The 21,950-nt window shown below is 38.1% G+C and overlaps 1 protein-coding gene across 1 annotated transcript in view; it reads right to left on the reverse strand.

The window, feature by feature from the left end:
- Positions 1-250: 250 nt before the first annotated feature.
- The window catches only part of Pde9 (phosphodiesterase 9), a 247,324-nt gene continuing 225,624 nt past the window's right edge, over positions 251-21,950 (reverse strand). The window contains exons 4-10 of the mRNA XM_071595715.1: positions 14,148-14,417; positions 13,401-13,638; positions 8,277-8,399; positions 5,607-5,873; positions 5,021-5,110; positions 3,836-3,997; positions 251-1,846 (exon numbers count right to left, since the gene is read on the reverse strand). Coding sequence (XP_071451816.1) covers positions 251-1,846; positions 3,836-3,997; positions 5,021-5,110; positions 5,607-5,873; positions 8,277-8,399; positions 13,401-13,638; positions 14,148-14,417 — 2,746 coding nt within the window. The remainder of the gene's footprint in view (positions 1,847-3,835; positions 3,998-5,020; positions 5,111-5,606; positions 5,874-8,276; positions 8,400-13,400; positions 13,639-14,147; positions 14,418-21,950) is intronic.

Raw genomic sequence — 21,950 nt, forward strand, 5'->3', positions numbered from 1 at the left:
AGTCACTTAAATTACTCACCATGCCAACAAGCATTCTCTCATAGTTTCCTCTTTGACCAGCTTTCCTGTGCCAAGCAGATTGCACAACGTCAATTAGGTTAAGATATGTACAAAGAGAGGAAAATTGTGGAAGATTTTACTTTGGACTCTTCCTTAGAAACCAAGGCTTGGTTTAGTCCCAGCAGGTATTTCACCAGTTGATTGTCAACTCATTGTGTCTCGAAACACTTAAGCCACATGGCTAACATTTTTAGTTGGAACTCTCACATGCCACTCCATCACTGAGCGGCACAGTAACTTTCCCCTGCCCTGTGACTTTCTGCCCTCCAGTGCTGTGCTTTCGACGACGGATGCTCCCACCAAGCAATGGGGGACCCTTGTTGCTCCCTCCTGCCATTGTCCCCTTTGGTTCACCCGCTATCCCCCTCCCCCCAACCCCCTTCTCCCCACGGGAACGCGCTGACGAAAACAAGAAAAATCCTCGCTGCTTAGAGGATGGGCTGGGCCCCCCAGACCTCCCAACCCGCTGGTGCTGCCACCATTTGCAGTGATCTCTCTGTAGCATGCTGTCAAGACTCCTGGCCAGTGACCCTTCACTTGTGACCTCCTCCTCCACCTCGCACTCATGGGCCTTCCCCTTCTTCTTGCGAGAGGAGTGTGCTGAGGAGGACGAAGCAGAGGATACAGCCGAGGGTGAAGCACCTGCTGTGCCATTCCCTAATTCCTCTGGGGACCCTGGGGTGAGGAATGATTTGCTTGAGTCAGCACCATCAAGGTCATCTGGGGCAGGAGATGAGCGGCCTCCCTTTCCACTGACAAGCAGGGAGCGCCAACCACGGCACACCCTTCCTCCATGGCCCTCCCGACCGAGGGATGCAGACTTCCTCTGCATGCCCAGGGGTGATGCTCTGCCCCTCGTTGTGCCAGAGCAGTCGGAGTGTGGCCTGGGTGGTGTACCAGGAGGGGATGGCATGCCCTGCATCCTTTTGCCATGCCCATCGCTACCCCCACTGCCAAGAGACAGTCTCTCCGTAAAGTGCCAAAGTCGTGACATTATGGAGTGATTCCTCTTGGGTCGTCCCTGCTGGGACCTGACCTCACTGTTTTCATCAGTTGCCTCTTGCTCCTCAGGAGCCATTGCTGGACTTGGGTCTGCTTGGGGGACGTCCTGCGTGCCCCCAGCCTTCACCATTGCCATGCCATCTTCCCCCAGTGCCGAGTCTCCCTCCCACTCTGCCTTGGGCCTTGATTCCACTCGCGACTCCCTCCTCTTCCTTGCCCCAGGAGGAGGAGCCACCACTGTTGATGCACCCTCAGTAGATATCTTGAACTTTAGGGTTTTCTCGCTCACTTCCACCTCTGTTACAGTTTCCTCGCCCTCCTCATCCTCGTCGTCCTCCTCGGAGTCATCCTCATCCCTCTCCTCATTGATAGACCTGTTCTGCTCATCCAGCACCTCTATGAGTGTCTCCTCCACTGTCCCATCAGAGCTCCTTGACTTCTCACCAATGACCTGAACTGGGTCATAATCTCCCCCATCGTATGACCTTGAGTGGGAGTGTGAGTGGGAGCGCATCCACTGGAGGCTCCTCTTGGAACGCATGCTGTGTGCACTGCCCGACTTGGTCAGGACGTGGCTGCCTCCAGGAGGCACTGAGGGGCAGGTGTTGGGATCGAGGAGGGTGTGGCCTGTGCCCTCCTCACTGCTGGCCCCAATGTCCCCTTTGGAACTTCCTCCACCTCCAGAGGCTGCATCCATGCTGCGTCGATGTCTCTCTTCCTTTGATGCCTCATTCAGTCTGCGATAGTAGTCCAATGCCTCTCGTACGGGTGTGATAATCAAATCCTGAAGAAATTAAAAAAAGGTGCTTAAGTCAGCCATCTGGAAAATACACCCTTGCAAATATGTTTTCCAAGAAAACAAAGGCTATTCTTAAGAAAACATACAATTCATAAAAGTATAACAGGAAAAATTTGGGTGAAAATAAGTAAATTGACAGACAATGTTCATAAAAGTTTTTTTTTGAATGGAAATGATAGAGCCTTCCAATTTCAAGCCAATGAGCATATAAACTTAATGGTTCAAGGAGAAGCTATAAGCTCTCTCAGTCCTTCAAAAAGTGTTCTCAATACATTAACAAAAATTTTACTCGAGGAAGATTATCAACCAATGCAATTTGATTTGATTTGTCAAATGATTAGGTGGCTGCCATGATACCATTTAATCAATTACTGTATCTATAAATATTTATTGAATAAAAAATTGTGAAATTCTATTGTATAATACATTTTACCATCGAGTTGACATTCACTAAAAATATTTGCCCCAGATACCCTATTTTTTGTTTCTCATCCTGATTCCCAGCATTTTACACTGAGATTCAATCTGTTTTCTGCTCCACCGAGCTATGACATAATACCATACTTCATTATCTTTCTTTTTTTGGTGAAATTTTTCTTCAATAGTATATGCCAATTAGTGAAATTTTAATTGAAGTCCAAGTGGGTAGTAAATTTTATGGACATAGATAACCTCATTTTAAGAAGAAAAATAACTCCCCAAATAAGTACAGTAAAACCTTGCTATTTTGATCCTTCTTTAATTTGAAACATCATGAAATGAAAATCTTATAGCAGCCCCTGACTGAAAGCATAGGAATCTGCATGTATTATAGAATGGATACTTCAAAATCAGCACATCTGCAACAAAATTCAAATTCATGATCTGGTATGGCGGATCACCAGCATACACCAATTTTATTTTGAAGCATTTTCTCAGAACACTGTCTGCCATTAAGCATTTTTATACCGATTTGCTTCATTTGTGTATTATTATGGCAATGTATTACTATTATCTGTTGTTGCTCAATAAAATAGGATGATCAATTTTACACATTAAAGTAAGGAGTAGCATTTGAAAAATACAAATCAGTGCAGAACTGTCAATTTTGGTAAAAAGACATTTGACTGAACACTCCTGTCTCAATATCTGCTCTGAAAAAACATTAGTGCTGATAATAAAGCACTAAAAATAATATGCGCTGATTTTATCAGTTCAGTCAGTAAAAGGAAGCCATCTTTTGCTCATGCATACCTATGGCAAGGACTTTATGATCATATTTTTGTACTAAATAGTCTAGAAAGGAGCACATTCTCACCAAATAACTTCAGCAAGGGCTTCTTTACTAAGCATTGCTTAAGGACATCTATTTCAAACTTCCCAGGTTGATTTACCTACAATTTTTTAATATGCCAATAATATAGCATCATGATTTTATTTTCCGAGAATAAATTTTAAGTCTTTTCAAAAGTTTTTTTACTTAAGCGTTTCAAAATTCATCTCTTTTAGTCTATATAATTACGGTTTATTTTTCTGATGCAAAAAATTTGTTCCAAGTGATCGTGTTCACCGAAGTGCATAATCTGATTCATGAAACAAGCTTTGAAAAAATCTTATAAAATTTAATCCCACTCAACACTTGCACATTCAATATTGGAGACTCCTACTCATTCATGTGTGAAAATTTCAAACACCTACAGTGGTCATTCTGTATTTTGGAATGTAAAATTGTTTGCGGCAAAGTAAAAAATGGCGAAAGAATGATCAACATCATTCAATCATTCATGATTTACACATAATAGTCCCAGTTATTAACAATACAACAGGAATTTCGCAGAAGGTGGTGTTTTCAAAATTAGAGGTGTATCTAAATCTGCTTTTGGCTGGTTATTGCATTTTAAACGTTCATGTTAATCTGTTTATATTTTATGAAGTCAAAATTTTAGTTGTAAGGGGTTTTTTATCAATGTTTTTTTAATACAATTAATTAATTACCTGAAGTTCAGGAAGTAAGTCCCCAAGGGTTTCAAAGAGGGGAAGAAGAACATAGCCGATAAAGGAGCATTGGGAGGAAGGCTTTGTAACTTTGTCCCTGTCCATAAATGGTGTCACAGGGAGACCTTCCATTTTCTCTGCATCACTTTGGGAGAAGAACTCCTGTTAGGGGAAAAGAAGGAATAATTATTAGAATTGGAAAGAAATTCGTGGCAATTAGTAATTTGATTGACTGAAAGACTGGGAATATTTTCTTTGCAAATTTCATGACATAATTATATGGTTACCCAAAATATTATTTCAACATACTTCTGAGCAACTCAAAGATATCTTAAAAACATATCTTATTTGGCTAAATAACTGACGAAAAAGTGTTCACACATTCTAATTAGAGAAAAATATTAACAACATTTCAACTTATTCTGGTAATTGAGTGAATGAGGTGAACAGCCAAGGTAAATTAGAAATTAATTTTCATCCATTATATTCTTTCTAACTCTACCTACTGGAATACTCATATCCTATTATCCAATTCTATGGATTTGAATGGGTTAGCAGAGTGGAAAGTATTGAAACAAACTGCATGAGTTTGCAGTGTGGTAGAACTTCATCTGTCAGAAAGCCTTAAAAACATAATTAATTTTACTGTTGCCAATATTACTATGACTGACAATTTCAGCACTTAAATTTCAAAAATGTCACAACATTATGTGATTCAAACATACAGGATATATGTAACACACACTGTAAAACATCTCTCTCCTTGAACAAAATAATCCTTGGCGTGACCTGCTTTTGTTTTTCTAAATTATCAGTGGGGGTAAAATGAGGTGTGCCTTCATGGAAATTATTGATATCTATGATGAAAAATATCTAAAGTTTAACACGAATTTATTTGATTGCCGAACAATGCATTTCATTCCACTCTAGAGCATTAAAATGAATGCAATGCAATCTATTTTAGTTTTATAAAATCTCAACAGCCATGCATTTTGAGAGAAAAAATTCTCTTGAGATATACTTGAGCAGAACCATGTATTAGGGAAATATGGTGTGGTTGATTAATCTAGTACTCACAAAATAGACTGTGTATTACCAAGGACTGTGGTAGAAAAAAATTGAAGTTGGCAGGGAAAACCTGTATATTAAAATAATGTGTATTCAGACTAATACATGTTTACTTACTTGCAGCAGACGGTCCAACCATGGTTCAGCAACATTCATTGGACGAGCTTCATTGGAAATATCAGCAACTTTGATCAGAACCATCGAAAGCTATGTAAGGGTGGGAAAATAATATAAAGATCAATAAAAGAAATTGAATGAAAATATATTTCCCACTTATATGGATGAGGTAAAATGATTATATATTATAATACGCACTCTCAATAAATTTGTCTGGTAACTTTTGGAGGACTCTCATGATGTTGAAAGGCATTGAACTTTTTTAAATTCCACAACAGATTTATTACCTTAGCATGACTGACTACGCACACTATGACATCATCAGTTAAAGTTCAGAATATAAAATCAAAACAATACCTACATTGTATTCTGTGAACTGTACCTCATGATGCCATGAATGGCAAAATCATACTGAAATAACAATTGCTTTGTGAAATGTTACAAAGATCAATTCAAGTTTTCAATAAATTCAATTCAATCAATTCAAGCTTTCCCTAACTTGTACCCTAATGTTTAAAGCCTATCCTTGTATTATTTGAATGCCACATTTTAAAAATTCAATTAAAATAATATTTTCATAGCTTACCAAGTTTATGTGTGCTGGGTTCCCGTAATCAAAGGTAGGAATGATCTCCCTGAACTGTGCATGTATTTCATTGTGCCTTGCCATATCAGTAGCAAGAATGCACCTTATGACTCCTTCTCGTACTCTCCTATAATCTGTTGGTGAGAGATTTGCCAATATATCACTATCTGGATCTTCTTCCAGTATCCGAAAGGTTACTGAGCAGTGGTGGTTCTCCAGGGGACTTATGTCATTGTATCGGAGAGCCAGCTCCGTTCTTGCATTGATCTGTAAAGAAAAACATTACTAAGACTCACTATCCAGTAGGTATATTGACATTAAATATACATTTTTGTCAGTTATTCAAAGCAGGAGAAAGGGCAACCTGAATTGAATACAAGACCTTGGTGATTCCACAAACTTTATTCACTCACACTCTGGGTATAGGCACAAAAATTATCATCAGTTGATTGAACAGTAGAGCGTTGCTCATTTCTTCCAATAATTTATGAATTATAAGCATTGTAAGTGGGTCACGGTGGTCTAGGGGGTGGAGCGTTGGGCTACTGACCAGAGGGTCCCGGGTTCGATTCCTGGGCCAGGCACTCTGGGCACCTGCAGCCCCACCCAAGCTATGTGATTTTTTGGGTACCGGGTCTTCCTGGGAAACCATACCCAGCACAGGGAAAGAAACTGGCCCCCCTACCCCGATGTGTAAATTTCACATGCCGTCAGGCTTAGTATTGGGTGAACTCTACCATCACTTACCAAACCGACCTTCGGGTTGATTACTGTGTTTATGGTTTTTTTCAAACACTGTAAGTCCTTACTGATCTGTACCTAGTAAATCTGGATGCCTTCCCTGATAAACAATATGAGTGTAAAAGTTCACTCTAATTTGCTTCAATTTAGGCAAATATGAGATATGAAATTAAAATTTTTTAATATTAGTTAATAAGGTAATGCCAATAAAAGTGAGAAAATCATCAAATTTTATAATGAATTTGGCACTATTATATAGATAATAATTTTTTCAACACCAAACACTTTCATTAGAATTGTAATACACTGTTGCCAAAAAAATTGGCCTACAAGAACATATTATGCAAACATTTTTATGATGAAGCATTCAGAAAAAAATATGTAATGTAAAATACAACATGAGGCATCATCAAAATGGGCAACATACCTCAGAGCTACCTGTATTACATTAAAGTAAACATTAAACTAAAATTAAAGTATTCAGAGAAGAAAATATGCAAACAAATGCACTGTTAATGGGGGGAGAATTTAGAATAAGTGGAATCCTTCATCTTGCTCAGAAGTAGTATAGCATGGGAGGGAAGGAGATTGTTGAATATTAAGAGGAAATTGGTTCCAGCTAAAGAGCTGTTTACTGAGAAGAGGCAACTCAGAGACAATAGCAGACCAGAAAAAAATAGGAACTTTCAAAATCTGATTCTGGCATCGGATGCTGATGATCAACAAGGATGGATTAAAATATAAAAAATAAATCTACAGAAGAGAAAAGGAGGAGAAACCATATTGGGGCATGATAAGGGAAAGAAGAAGTAGTTGCATTGGGCACAACTTGAGAGTATGGATTCATCATAAAACTAGTAGAAGCAAAGACCCAAAGAAGAAAGCCAAGGGCAATTAGGTGGACCAAGTGAAGATAGATGATGGTTGAAGCACTATCAGGGTGTTAAGGAGCTGGTATCAGAAAGGGAAGAAGGAAGAGAAGCAATTTAGCATATTCAGGTTGAAACACTGATGATGACTCATCAAGTAGCCAAAAATTTCTATCTTCATATCAATGTATGTGTTTTAATACTCCGAATGACCACAAGAAGAAAAATTCATGTTACCATTGAATGACTAAGATAGTTACAACTTTTCCTCTGGTTGATCATTCTAATTTATAATTTGCCTCAAAATAAAAGTTCTATCATCTTCTGCAATGCAAGACATGGGTAGGCCTTAATTGAAAACAGTTGCCTCAACATTGGCCATTCCGTAAGATAAGTGAATATGGCCCAAGGTGGCCTCCATTAATTACCTCTTCATTTAGCTAACATTAAAACATAAACTTAAATTGCAAGGCTGGGTGAAATAGCTTTAATTCAAATGGAAATTCACCAAATTCATTCGAAACTCTACTCCTATATTGAAATAAAAATCTTTGCTCTAAAAGAGATATGAATTGCATACTTAACGTGGCAAATTGGATCATCCTGAAGTTGCATGCACAAGTAGTAGTAGTAGTAGTTTTTATGGGAGGCGACTGACAACTGAGGTCATTTGCGCCATAGGGGATGGATAGGAGAGGATGAAGGGTGGAGAGAAACCCGGCATCGGCATTAGCCTACTCTTTACGAAAGGCGCCAAGGGGTCTGCAGCTTAACGTCCCATCCGATGGACGGCGCACTCACTAAAAGTACCCTCCACAAAGCACCTCAAGTAGGGATCGAGATACCCCTGAAAAATATTCAACACTGCCAGGATTTGAACCCGCGCCCTCTGGGTGGGAAGCCAGTACGTTAGCCCCTGCACCATCTCGATCCTCTACTAGCCTAAGGGACATTGACTTAAATATCTATAGTCATTCAAAATACATGATTAATTTTATACAGTGGAAAAGATACATTCTGAATTTTCAATGGACATAATAACTACATCAGATAAATTTACCTGATAAATATTATTATACCCAGGATGGTCCAAATCATGACATATGCATGAGGTTATCAGGATAAATGTCTCCAATTCCCCGATACGTGGCATGAGCTCAGCTTTGCATATCATTGCATACATCTAAAGAGAGAAAAAAGCAGTTTTAGAAAAATTATTTCAATCTCCCTTTTTCAACATTCAAATTTGAAATCTTTTATGTTACTTAATTTAAAATTCAATGTAAATATACGCTAAGGGTGGTCTCCAACAACCCTTATCTTAGGGCTTCAATAGGCCTTTGGCATGAATAAATCAAATTACATATACATTGAAATTTGAAGTCGTAATTTGTCCAATAACTTTCGAACATACCATTTATCCAAACACTTTCCACAAATATCATTAAGTGTTTATCTTTTACTATGTTTTGCATGTACTAAATTGTAAAAATATGATGCTACTGATTTTTTTTCTCATAACAAACTCCATTTCTTCATAATTCAAGGTTCAAATGCTGCTCCTGTGTATTATTAACTAATCTACCAGTTAATGTAGGTTGCTGATGGCCACAAATACTACAGAAATGTCTTGTAACCTCTCCCAAGTAAACACAACTCAACATCCTACCCTACTAAGTCCTACTTCATTTACATATACTTCCTATCTCTCTTCATTCCATCCAATATTCCTATCATATTTCTGACCTTTCCTTATTTTCCTATCTTTCTCCCATTTATTACAGTCTTCAACATCCCAATGCCAATCAATATGCTTTTCATCCATTTTTCCTGTCTCCTTGTGAATTCTCCAAACAATCCTCTCACCTCCCCCACCACACCCAGAACCTCGTCATTTGTTTCCCTTTCTTTCAACCTTCTCCATCCTACTCCACAAGCACATTTCAAAAGCCTCTTATCTATGCTTTTCATGCTGCTTCAATGACCATCTTTCTCCACGTACATAAACTCCATATCAAAGGTTTAACGAACCTTTTCTTAACATCCTTACTCAATGTCCCTGCAATCAATTCTCTCCTCCTTGTGAAAGATTCTTCACTTAATGCAATTCTCCCTTTATTCCAAAAACTTTGACCTTTATGGTCCAAAGCACTTCCAAGATACATCAACTGTTCCACCTATTCTACTTTCTGCCCTCCTATTTTTATGTTTAGATGAGTCTTTCTCTCCCTGGACAACTGCATAACCTTTGTTTTATTTATATTGATTCTCATACCATATCAATTGCCCTGGATTTCCCATACACTCAGCAATGCTTGCTACCCCTTGTATGACTGAGACAATACAGCTTGGTCATCCGCAAACCTAACTGATTTTATGACTTCCCCACTAGCTTTCATTTCTATCTCCAGTTCTTCCCATGCCTCTTAAATCATTTCCTTTACATATATGTTGAACAGTACAGGTGATAATGGACAACTCTGCCTTACTCCTCTAAGTAACACAGCCCATTCATCCCCCACTCGCACAATGTACAAGGTGGAGATTAGCCTCCTATTCCTTAGTTTTTATTCATTACTTTTCCCAATTCACTCTGTCCAGCATCTTTTCAAAATCTATGAAACAAGCAAATACTTCCTGATTGTATTCTATATTCCTCTCCATTAGTGATCTTATTACTGCAATGGCATCACTTGTGCCTCTCCCCTTCCTGAACCAAAACTGATCATCGCCTAAATAATCATCTGCCCTACTCTCCATCCTTTGGTTGTGAATCCTGCACACCACTTCAGCTACATGTGAAATCAAACTTGATGTTCTATAGTCCACATACAGGTATGATATAGCCTTTATCTTCTTTGGAATAGGAACTAACACTGATCTCATAAAGTCTTCCGGCCCAGATTCCTTCCTCATAGATGCTACCAATCAGTTCAGTAGTAGTCTCTTCCTACCACATTTTCTTAAACCTTTTAGTAGTTCCGCAGGAATATTGTCTACCCCCACAGCCTCATTTGATTTCATCTCCCCCTAATGTCTATCTCATTGTCAAGTATGCCTGGACCTAAGTTATCTTCCTCTACGTCATGTTCTCTTTTTATGTCTAACTTTGTTGGCCTAATTTCTTTACCATACAGTTCTTCTATATATTCCTTCCATCTCTCTTGGATCTTCCCTGTGTCAACTATTACCTTACCCGCCTTATCTCTAACTGCTATTGTTGATCTCCTTTCTTACTTCCCGATAAAGATTTAACTTTGCTGTACAGCGCACCGATTTCACCCTTCCTCTGCAAACTTTCCATATCCTTGTACTGTCTTTCACCATGTTTCTTTTGATCTATTTGTTACCATCTCAATTTATTATTCAACTCTTTGTACTATCTTCTACCTAACTCAGTATTTATATTCTCCCATTTTCTTCTCTCATATTTCTTTCTAATCATCTCATCAATGGGCCATGGTTCCCTGCTTAACAGCTCCCATCGTTTCCTTTGTGAGTTTCGATATCCTTGTTAGGTGATATTTCCGTTTTTTCTCATAAGTACTCAGTATTTAATTTTATTACTTCAATATTCTATTTTCTTACCTGGCTCCCCAGCCAAATCTATTTGAATTGGATGCTACCCTTCATTAGTACTAAATTGAGATCAGAATCTACATCCACTCTGGGGAAACTGTGTGACTTGATCACACTGCTCCTAAATATGTGTCTAACCATAATATTTATTTATTTATTTATTTATTCAGTATTAGTCCGAAAACAGCACATTTTGGCCTTTACATCGAACTATTAACAATGGTCACATTTACAAACACCCAAGCCCTAGATGGAGGGAAACTCACCCAGGCGGGAATCGAACCCGCGACCCTAGGAATGGCAGACGAGGACGTTACCCCGCCGCCACCTGGGTCGGCGATATATATAATCTAGCTGATACCTTTCTGAGTCACCTAGCATTTTACAATGTATACCTATGCCTTTTGTGGTGTCTAAACCAAGTGTTGATGATGATTAACCTGTGTCTCCTACAAAACTCAATTACTTTCTCCCGGTGGTCATTCCTCATACCTAAACCGTAATCCCCCACCTTCCTTTCCCTGCTATTGTATTCCAATCCCACATCACTATCAAATGTTTCCCGGTAGGAACACACACGATTTTGTCCTCTAACTGATTGTATACCCTATTGACTTTTTTTCTCCTTAAGGATTACTTCAAGGCATGTATACCTGAACAATGATCAAGTTTGTCGGTCCAGCTTTTATCTCTACAAGTAATACTCTATCCATTGCGCTCTCTATGTTGACTACACTTCTTCCTACCCCCCACTATCCTTCCATCTCACCATGCATAGACTTAAAATAACTATATTTCCTCTTCCCATTCTCTCATTTTATATTCTGTAATATCCCCTTCCTTAACATTTGCCTAACATTCCAAATTTCTATTTTAACTAATTCAGCCTTCTTCTTCTGTATCTTCTGTCCTGATGCCATCAGTTTTACTTTTCAAGGTTTTCGTGAGATGACAACCTCAGAAGCCTTGCCTTTCCCACTGCAGTGCACAATACATGACCGATTGGGCCAAGTCCCATAGTGGCCAAGTTTCATTTTCTATATCCTGTCTCTTTCATATAAATCTTGGGAATAATAATTGAGGTGGTTTTCCATTTCCTTCCTCAATAATATTTTTAATGTGACACCATCACTAATGGCTGCCCCACTTGGGTCAGATGGCTTTGCAGCCACCTAACTGAGGAAAAAATGCTGCCCGGACTACTTTTCATCTGGCTCCTATTATTCAACCTATCTGACATGGGTGAGCCTACCAAGTGCAATTATCATTGCTGCCACCAGCACTGCTCTAGGGGTCATCAGAAAACACAAGCACTTCCAACATGTCATGGTTATAGTCCATGGGAGGGGCTTCTGAATATATAATCTCCAATATTAGTTTACATATCCTGCTTACTTAGTAAAAAGAAGTTATCTCTGTACACAAGCTCATTTTGGTAATTAATCATTCTATACAAAATAATATTGATTTGAATTATATGAGCAGAGCAATATCTGACCCTAAAACTACTAGACCTAAAATTACTTTTTAATCACACTTTTGTTTCATCTTGCTATTCATCATCCTACTGAATGCAGGGCCTTGCCAGGGAGACTGGAGAAGAGGTCATAGCTAAACTGGTCCCTGTCATAACGATTGCCATCCAGATGCAAGCATTTTATCTATCTCAATCTAAATTGATTGGCCAGTGGATTAATAAGATGAAAGGAAAGTCAAGGTTATTATCACATTGACCATCAGCCCTTGGAAGGAGAGTAAACAGGAGAGACAGAATAGGTCTAACTTCTAGCCTTCTGGTTTTCTTAATTTTTCACAGAATAATAATGGCAGAAAGTCCTCCCTTCCTACAAAGAACATAAATGATTGAATGACAAACTTTCCAGGGATACTTGATTAAAATTTTTAATAAAATATAAAATGGAGTTGTTTCGTGATTATACTAGCTGAAAATTGAGAAATTTTTAATATTCTGTTTAACAATATCCCATATTATTTTGCAGTCTATTTTTACTGTCCACTGAATTTTGAAATGTTGCACTTTTACTTAGCATACAAGCATAATATCTTTTCAAAGCATCCTAATATATATGATAATTACTGATTCTAATTGTTAATGATTCTTGTAGCTAGGCTATAATCAATAGTATGTGGTAGTGGCAATATGGAATACCTCAACATTGTAGCAAAATTCAAGTCTGTGGATTCAAATAAATGATGCATTAATAAAAGCTTGTGAATAACTGCATCACAAGTAAAAGAAATCCCAAAATTTTAAAATATAGCACTGAGACAATCATTAACTTTTTCATTATTTACAAGTGAAAAATAGGCATTGGAGGTTTACACATCAAGTGTTGCTGATCATTCTCATCATAAACACTGGTATATACTTATTACATGTTGCATTTCATTTATTCCTGACATAACAATAAATTAAGATCTATTTATCTTCAAATTCAGTCATTAGACAGAGTCATGGCAAATTTCAATATTTTTCATTTTTTCAAGTGAGGTACCTAGTGGTGATACCTGATTCATTAAGTGATGAAAATTGACTGCAGTAAAACAATTAAATTAGATTCTCAACTAAGAACCATGCTGTTACCATTTGTGCCACACAGAAGCAGTGTCTGAAGTTGTGGAAAGGGACATCATTGTAATTGTCATAGACTGCAAACAGAAACCTCCTCAACACAGGCATGGTGATTCCAAAGCGTGATGGCAAACCAAGGTCGAGATATATGTGTTGAAGGAGCAAGAGAAGCTCCTCATCTGACCATGAGTCACTCTCGAAGGAAGCCTGACGAAGCCAATGCCGAACACCTTTGCAGGCACTCCCCTCACTGTTATTTCAATGGAGAGATGGATATCATCACAAAGGATATATGTAATGTTATTGAATAGCACCCTGCTGTGAATTATAATGAGACACCAGGATATTTTAAAACAACTATAGGTAACCCTTCTTAAGTTTTTCAAATAAAGTTTGCTTACATTTCCTTAAATTTGTTTCACTTTTTTGAAACTTAAAAGTAAGATTGTGGACCAAATTTCACAAGCAACCAGAATGGAGTAGTAGAATAAGAAGACCTTTTTTTCAAATTGCAGCTAGAGTAATAACCGATACATTTTTTGGTCAAGTCGGTGAAATACAGGTTTTTGGTCATATAGCTGAAGTTATAAGTATACCACAAGATTTTTAGATACAAGTTAGATTGATGGCTATAAGGCATCCAACACAAAATTTAAAATTAAATAACTTGGGCAATCTTCTTTAAATCAAGAAAAAATCTTTCACACTATGGCTACCCTGATGGATAAAGTCACTCACTTGGAGGATATCAATAATCACCTTATATCCATGAACCTCAGGTACACCTGCCTGGCTGCTTCTGGATCCCGCCTTCCATATGGCTGGTGCTTCCCAGTCACTCTCTTTTTTCGTTTCCCCCCAGAAGAGGCAGTATTAGATGTTGCACTTTCCTGTGAAGATTTCCGTACTGCCAGTGCCTCTGGGTTCTGCAGCCTTGATCTGAGAGCTTCCATCTCCTCTCGTAGCTCCTTCAGGATAACTGGAGCCTCTCCCGAGTTTGAACATATATGCTTTTCCAAGTGCTCCAGTCTGAAAGTAAAGAATATCCTTTCATTAGAGATGAGTCACCAACATTTTCATATTCATTCCAAATTTAATGTAGGGGCAAGACCATTGACTAGAACTTACACGAGAGGTGATTGTCACAGGAGCCATTTCTATGGAAATGGGTTGAGCGCTTGGTACACTTTTGGAAGTTGGTGAAAACTGATCCCCTTCTAATAATGTGTGTGCCTCCATATTTCTGAATTCTTAGTTATGACAAATATGCAATGATTTTTAGGTGCAAAAACAGTCCCAAGTATTTAACCCCATTTATTGATAATTTTATTGAGAAAAAGGTGACATTTGAAGTGCCTGACTTCAGTACTATGAAACCAGAATTGAAAGCGTTGAAACATCTAAGATGGTGGGAAAATTTTTGTCTCTAAATACATGCATCTCCAATGTAACGGTGTTAGTATTTTAACCTTTCTATCACCCTAAAACTTGACTCATTTAAATATTCTCATTAAAAATTTTACATGTTTTATGACTGTTTGAAAATTGAGAGAGAATCTCTGGGGTCTATGAAGGACATAACTTACACTATGCCACTTCACAAAGAGAATATGAAGAGAGCCATAATCAGAACTAACAATACTGGAACTCAGTTACCAATCTAAAACAGTGAAAGGTGTATTTAGGATTCATGTCAAGTGCGAGACATTCAAGGAAAGATGTAATTTGAGGTGATGTGAAATTCATATCTCTGTTACTAAGCTAAATAATTTTGTTTTTTTAGTGCTTATTTATTCCTTATTCAAACAAATCAAAATCAGAGAGAGAGATAGAGACAAGCAGAGGTGAGTTCACCAGTAATTGACAAAAATGCTACATTATGGTCATGCGATTCCATCTATAGCTGATAGAAAACAATAATTATGGTCGCCATTCTTAACTTATTTTCATGTAAGTTTCGATTATCAACCAACATGGATTTGGCATGTAAATTTCTTGGAAAATACACCACTGAGCTAAAGTAAGTAGAAGCTGAGTAAGATGCAGTTGTCTATAAGAGTCCTAGGCTAATGTGGAGGTAGTTGTACTACCTCATTCACCAAACAGTCCAACCAAAATTGAACTTGCTAGGCATTCTCAGTCCTTTGGACAATCAGAAGTCACAAAATAATTTTTCTATCCAAGTGCCATTATGTAGATATTATTTACAACAGCACAGGACGTCCTAAGGATTCCAGCAATGAAAAAAAGACAGTAAGCAACTAAGGATGGCACACACTAGAACAGCAGAAGTATTCTATGGATGCAGTCTTCCCTTTACCTATGCTCCTTTCATTTTCTTTCTTCCATTCCCATGGCCACAGTCTAATGCTCATCATAATAAGTATTTCAAAAGAACGGTTTACAGCCATTTTACTATATTTTCCAACCATTATACTACATTCTACTTCATTCGAATGCAAGGCTGCATATTCTACGGAGAATAATGTGGTGGTTTCCCGTTGCCTTCCACATCGCAGTACTGCGGCCGATACGCACCTGAGTCCACAGGCAGACATGCTACCTCTGGTCTATCCCTACCCCCCACCTAATGCTCTCCCACCGCTCTAATACTCTCATGCAATAAAAATTCTCTTCGCAAATCAATGCTATTACAGCAGGCAACACAACAGAGAGTTTCCTCAGGATGCTATTCTTGCTCTAGTGTTGGTTACCCTTAATCGGTGGATTCCTGTCCTGTTCTGGCACTGGACACCCTTAGGACATCGTCTGCTGCTCACATCAATTTGAGAATCATGCCATTTGAAATATTATCAAGAGAAAATTATTTTGCGGCTTCTAATTATCAAAAGGGCTGAGGATGTCCGCCAAGTTTATTTTTGATAGCCGTCGATTTGATTTTGAGGCTGTTGGCGAATAAGATAGTACTACTACCGACCCCATAGTGAAGGCAGCCTTAGAGTCAACTTCAATTTAAATGCTCTCAAGGGTACTTTTTTCCCATAATTTCACGTAATAAAAAAGTGTTGGGTGATTTTCGAAACCTATTTGGAAATAAGTCACCAATGTCATTATTGATCTACTTCTATTAGAGTTGAGTGGTCGAGAGTATTTTTCGTTGTGTGAGAGCCATAAGACCGGAAGGTAAAGAGGGAAAGCAGATGGGAAGAAAGTAAAGGAATGGAGGAGCTTAAGAAAAGATAAATCAGGAGGAATATGTTAGGAAAAGTTAAAGTGAGGAAAAAAATGGATGGGACAAATAAAAATTAGGGAAGTACCGAGTTCTCGAGATGCTTTAAGGATTTAAGGCCGAGCCGGAGAAGATGAATGGAGGAGAGGTGCGCGGAGGACGTGACCTCTAAAGTAAAAGGAGAAAGTAAAAGGTCCGTGATGGATTGTTTGGCTCATTTGGAAAGTCATGTATTCTCACAGCCGGGAATTCAGGAGAACAGACGGACGGATGGATATTCCCTGCCTCTTTTGGGGAAGATTACGGCCGTCGTGTGAGTGGGAGGCACTGATTGGAATCGAAGGTATTCCAGTTTTTTGTGTCTTCTCGAACGAGGGATTTCTTTCCACTTCCCGGGGTGATCCCTGAAGGTCTAACGACCCGAGGCCGAATGGATGTGCTGCGCGACGTAATCCGCATGACCGTAGTTCCGGACGGGAGGGATTCAAGAGGATGAGCCACAAAGATGATTGGTTGCGACGCGATGCCGATCGGGCGTCTCTCTTCGGTTGATCGAATCTTCCATTGACCGACGGCGGTCATTTTGGGTTCATCTCGCGGCCCTCTCCGTGAGACTTACCCACTAAATGCGTGAAACATTATTTGACTTCTATCCATTTTTTTATTCCAAACTGAAGTTTGTCATATCTTTCCAATATTCTTCAATCATTTTCATTGTAAATACCTCGATTTTCATTTGAAGGGGCAAGGTGGGAAATTTCGTTATACTCGTAATTAGCTCAAACAAATTTCTCGAAAAGAAATGTGGAGAAGCGATTTAAAAATTGACGTACTTTCCAGGGGCTCTGGAAATAATACAGGGTTTACTGGTCCAAAAATTGGTTTAAGTCTCAACTACCTCTTATATATGTGTGTATATAGGAGGTATATTTATATACACGCATATTCATCCACATACATACATACAAGCATGCATACACCATTATATCTGCGTTTTGTTTAATTAATTTGCGTCGAGTATTTGTTCCCTACGCTTAAAGTAATGGGAATTAGTTCATATTTGGTGCCACAGTCGTCCAGCATTTTTCCGCGAATAAATATGCGATTTTACATGAACTAGCGTTCCAAAAAAGAGTAAAACGTCTAAATCCTTTTGATCCGCGTTTATTTATTTGTCATGGGACGCATGTTTCAAAATAAATTCCTAACATGTTTGTATTCAGCTAGAGCCAACCCAAAATGCAATTAGAGTTTCTATTATGCAAAATTATTAGGAACCTCATTTTTCTGAATTATTTTCAATTTTTATCCCACCATTATAAACATCAGGATTATTTTTATCGCTACGATGGCCGGTATCCATTGGATTTCCAGCAGTAAAAATATCAATTATTTTAAAAAATCGGACACTAAACCAATATTACAAAGTGACTATTTTGTTTCCTGATTGAATAGAGAGTCAAATGAAGATGACTAAATATCAAAATAAGAACGATTGTTTATCATGCTCTGGTGCATTCGGTAACGAAATATTTGAGGTTCATTAGCCATTCCCTCGAAATTATTGACCTCCATGTATTTTACGCTAGAGTTGAAGTTAGGAATGAATTTAAAATATCTCATCAATTCACTATCTTCATTTCAACATAATCTTTGGAAATACTAGTCGAAACTGCAAGCATGGAGACGATTTACTGTAATGTTTTACAGAAAGTACTGAACATGGAAAGGAGTTTTTGCGAGATATCTCATTCAGATGCTTAAGTGCACCAAGTATCTACAATTTAAATATGCACTCTACTCGTATGTAACCGAATTCCGTGACCGGCATTCAGCAAACTCGGATACCTCAGGCCCTTCCTCAAAAGTAAGTTCACAAGTTGTGATCGTTTCTGTTTACGAAATGGTGGCCATTATTTCCAAAAATTTCTTACTTTTCTGTTAATATCTGGTTTATTCGAGTCATTCAACATTTTGAATTTGTGCGTAGAGAGTTATTAGAGGGAGCATTTAAATGTTCACCCAACTCTTCGAATCTTTGAAAATATTTTTCTATCAAGGTTAAAAAAATAACTTAAATTCACGATCATCTCTTCCTTTAGGTATATCAAATTAAAACAGTGCTATTCAGAATCAATTACATATTTTCTTCCAAATATGCGTCAATCAAAAAAGCCCTCGATGGAATTACCTGAATTACCATCCTTACGGAAAGACCAAATGATTTTTCTCGGTCATTCTTTGACGACATGTACGTGTGATTAAATCTCAAGCCTAATCGTACACGAAATTTTCGTTGAACTTATCCACTTAGGACGCTGGTTTAAACCTTTTCGAAAATTTCATCTTTACTCATTAAAAAGAGCATGCACCATGATATGATATCTAAGATAGCATGTGAAGTGCCGAAAAAAATATTTCGTTTGCTAAAGTCTCCCAGTACTCGCGGAGATTTTGACTCGGGCCACTGGATTACAGAGTTTGACTGAAGTATTTATTAGCGATATTTCCATGCCGGTTTTCCTCATTAATACATAACGAGTGTCCTCCGGGTAAGTACTTCCGATTACTCCTTGTTATTCTGCATTAGGGATAGCTCAAGTATTTAGGAGTTTTTGCCTACATGCCAGTTTCAAATCAACAGACTTCTAACATTCTCTCCTTGAAAATTTTTTAAAAAGGGAGTTCTTAGCTGTGCGCATTGCTTATTCACACCAAGATAACGCGAGGCCTTTATTCTCCAAGCACGTAAAATGTTATTCCCACTCTGCATCTTCGTCATTCTCGAAGGAGAGGAGACGGCATGGTGCGATTTAATTTCTGGCTTAAATTTTCCTACAACCCGAAATCTACGGTCCATGATAATGTTCGCGTAGTCCATGAGATTCATTTACACACCAAAGCCACAATAAGTCAGGGGCAACAAGAAATTTCACGCGGAGAATACGATCCTGTACGGTATTTCTCCAATTTAACCCGTCTGATTAAGGATGGAGACTACTAAGTTTACCTTTGATCACCGCTCATGCAACGCATGATTGGCTTTAAAGGTTTGTATTCAATGAGCATTCATCCAAATTATTCACTCACAGAGTCCGAAATGTATCTGTGTAGAAGATGCAAAAGATTCAATTTGTAATGCAGCCAACGTAGACGAAATATAATACGAAGTACTTGAATTTATGCATAATTTGCAGCAGCCATCTTCTCCGATTTCAAATTAATGCGCACCAATTACGAAACGCTTGCATACAAAAACGTCTCACAAACTTCATGCGCGCCAAACATATATATGATGGTTAACACCAATGTGGTAGACGAAACTACAAGTATTGAAATATATTGACTTATGCGATTATTCCGACGGATTGCCTTCCCGATTTCAGATTATTTCTGTAGTTCTCCAAGGAAGGAATTTTCGAAATTTTAGGAAGAAAACCAAGACTGGTTAACGATACTTGTTTAGAATGCAGCAATAGCGGCTACAATTGATACAAATTAATGAATAATGCTCAGTTTTGTCATCCGAATAATAAAAATTTGTTGAAAAATGTATGAAAAGAATTGAATTGTAAATATTACCTTATGTGATTTAGATACGCCCTCAACCCTCAAAAATTTCAATCCCCACTGTTTAACTGATCAACGGTTTAGAACGTCCCATTTTGAGGAACTAAATTGTTTGGAATGAAATGGTATACAGAATTTCCAGGTGTAGCAGAATTCGAACCTCATTACTAGGCACACAAAAAATACTGTCCTGCACAAGTTAACCGGTAGTATTAATAAGGGGAAAAGGGCCTTCATGATTCTCCCCATTGAATCGATTACCATTTGCAATTTCCTCCGAGTCAGAACTTAAACACAATATTTTTTTACCCAACAATTGTACTATGAGTCGTGTAGTACGTATAGCCACGAATACATTGTGCCACGAAATGAAATCTGAGTTTAGAAAATATTCAAATTGACATAGGAGTTATCGCGCTAAGAACCACAATTTGAATAGGACGACACCGTAACGTAGAGCAATGGTAATCCTGATGCAGACATCACACAGTCACGAACCTGGTCGCAATCATACGCCTTAATTCACGACAAGCCGTCCACTCTGCACCTCTTCCCCTCGAGAACAATACCATCATTGATAGATCTTGGCCGGGAGGCTTTTATGCATGAAGAAACCTTCCAATCTCAACAACGGGTGTTTCATTACGCGCCGAGTAATAATATTTTTTGTGAGCCTCCGACGCGTTTCGCCGAATCATTCGTGAGCACAAAACAATCGGGTCACCCGAAAAAAATGGGGAGAGGAAAAGGACCAATAAGAGCGGAGGCTTCCATCCTCCTCCTTCCCTCCCCCTTCTCCCCTTCCCTGGCACAGTTTTCAATAAACGCCGCAGGCTCTTAAACCTATGTAATAAGCATTGTGTTTCCCACTTACGGCCCACCACTAGACTCGAGCGACCAATCGAACCGCCCGGGCAAGGGTGAAGGATACTTAAACCATATGAGATTACTCCCCATCGACCCACAAGGGCCGCAGATGTAACCGAGGAGTATTATTTGTACATAGCACTGGGAGGCGAACAAAATCCAAAGGATAAACTTATTATGGCTAGAAAAACAGAAATAATGCATGGTAAGAAAATGCAGAGCAGTCAGAGATTAGATATTTTGTGATTCTAGAGTCTGCAGAGGTTTCCAAGTGAAAAATACCATTCAATCGAGGAAAAGAGATGATTTTAACAAGAAAAAACAATGAATTAGGGACTATTTGTACATATAGGGAATTAATTTGCAGCGTGAAATATATATATATATATATATATATATATATATATATATATATATATATATATATATATAATTTAAAGAGAAAAACCAAATAATAAAAACAGCGTGGAAAGATATTACAATTAAGTAAAATTACACAATTTTATTCAGCAGCATTAATGAATTTCGGGCTGCTGGTATTTAAAACTATCGTTATTTAGGGGACAAAAAGATGATTTTAAAAGTTAAAATTTATTTGAATAAAAAATATTTGTACATGTTTGGAGTACACTGGATCGTAATACAGCAACGAGACTTCTAGAGAAAAATGAAAACACTATTTAATTTTTATATACACTCTTTTTATGATGACATCTCCTGTAATAATTTTCTTCAAAAATTATTACAGGAGATGTCAAGGCTACCAAAACCATCTCATTTCCTCAACATTACTGCGATCCTTGAGACATGATCCACGAAGTAAATAGTGGAAGTATTAGCCATTAAAATATTAAGGATTGTCTATGAGAAGAGATGTCTTAGTATTTATACAAAACAACCGACGCCAAAATTTAAAAAAAACATTAGCCGAAGAA

This window comes from Hetaerina americana, unplaced genomic scaffold, assembly GCF_022747635.1.
Source record: "Hetaerina americana unplaced genomic scaffold, ioHetAmer1.1.p SCAF_7, whole genome shotgun sequence".
NCBI classification, from domain to species: Eukaryota; Metazoa; Arthropoda; class Insecta; order Odonata; family Calopterygidae; genus Hetaerina; species Hetaerina americana.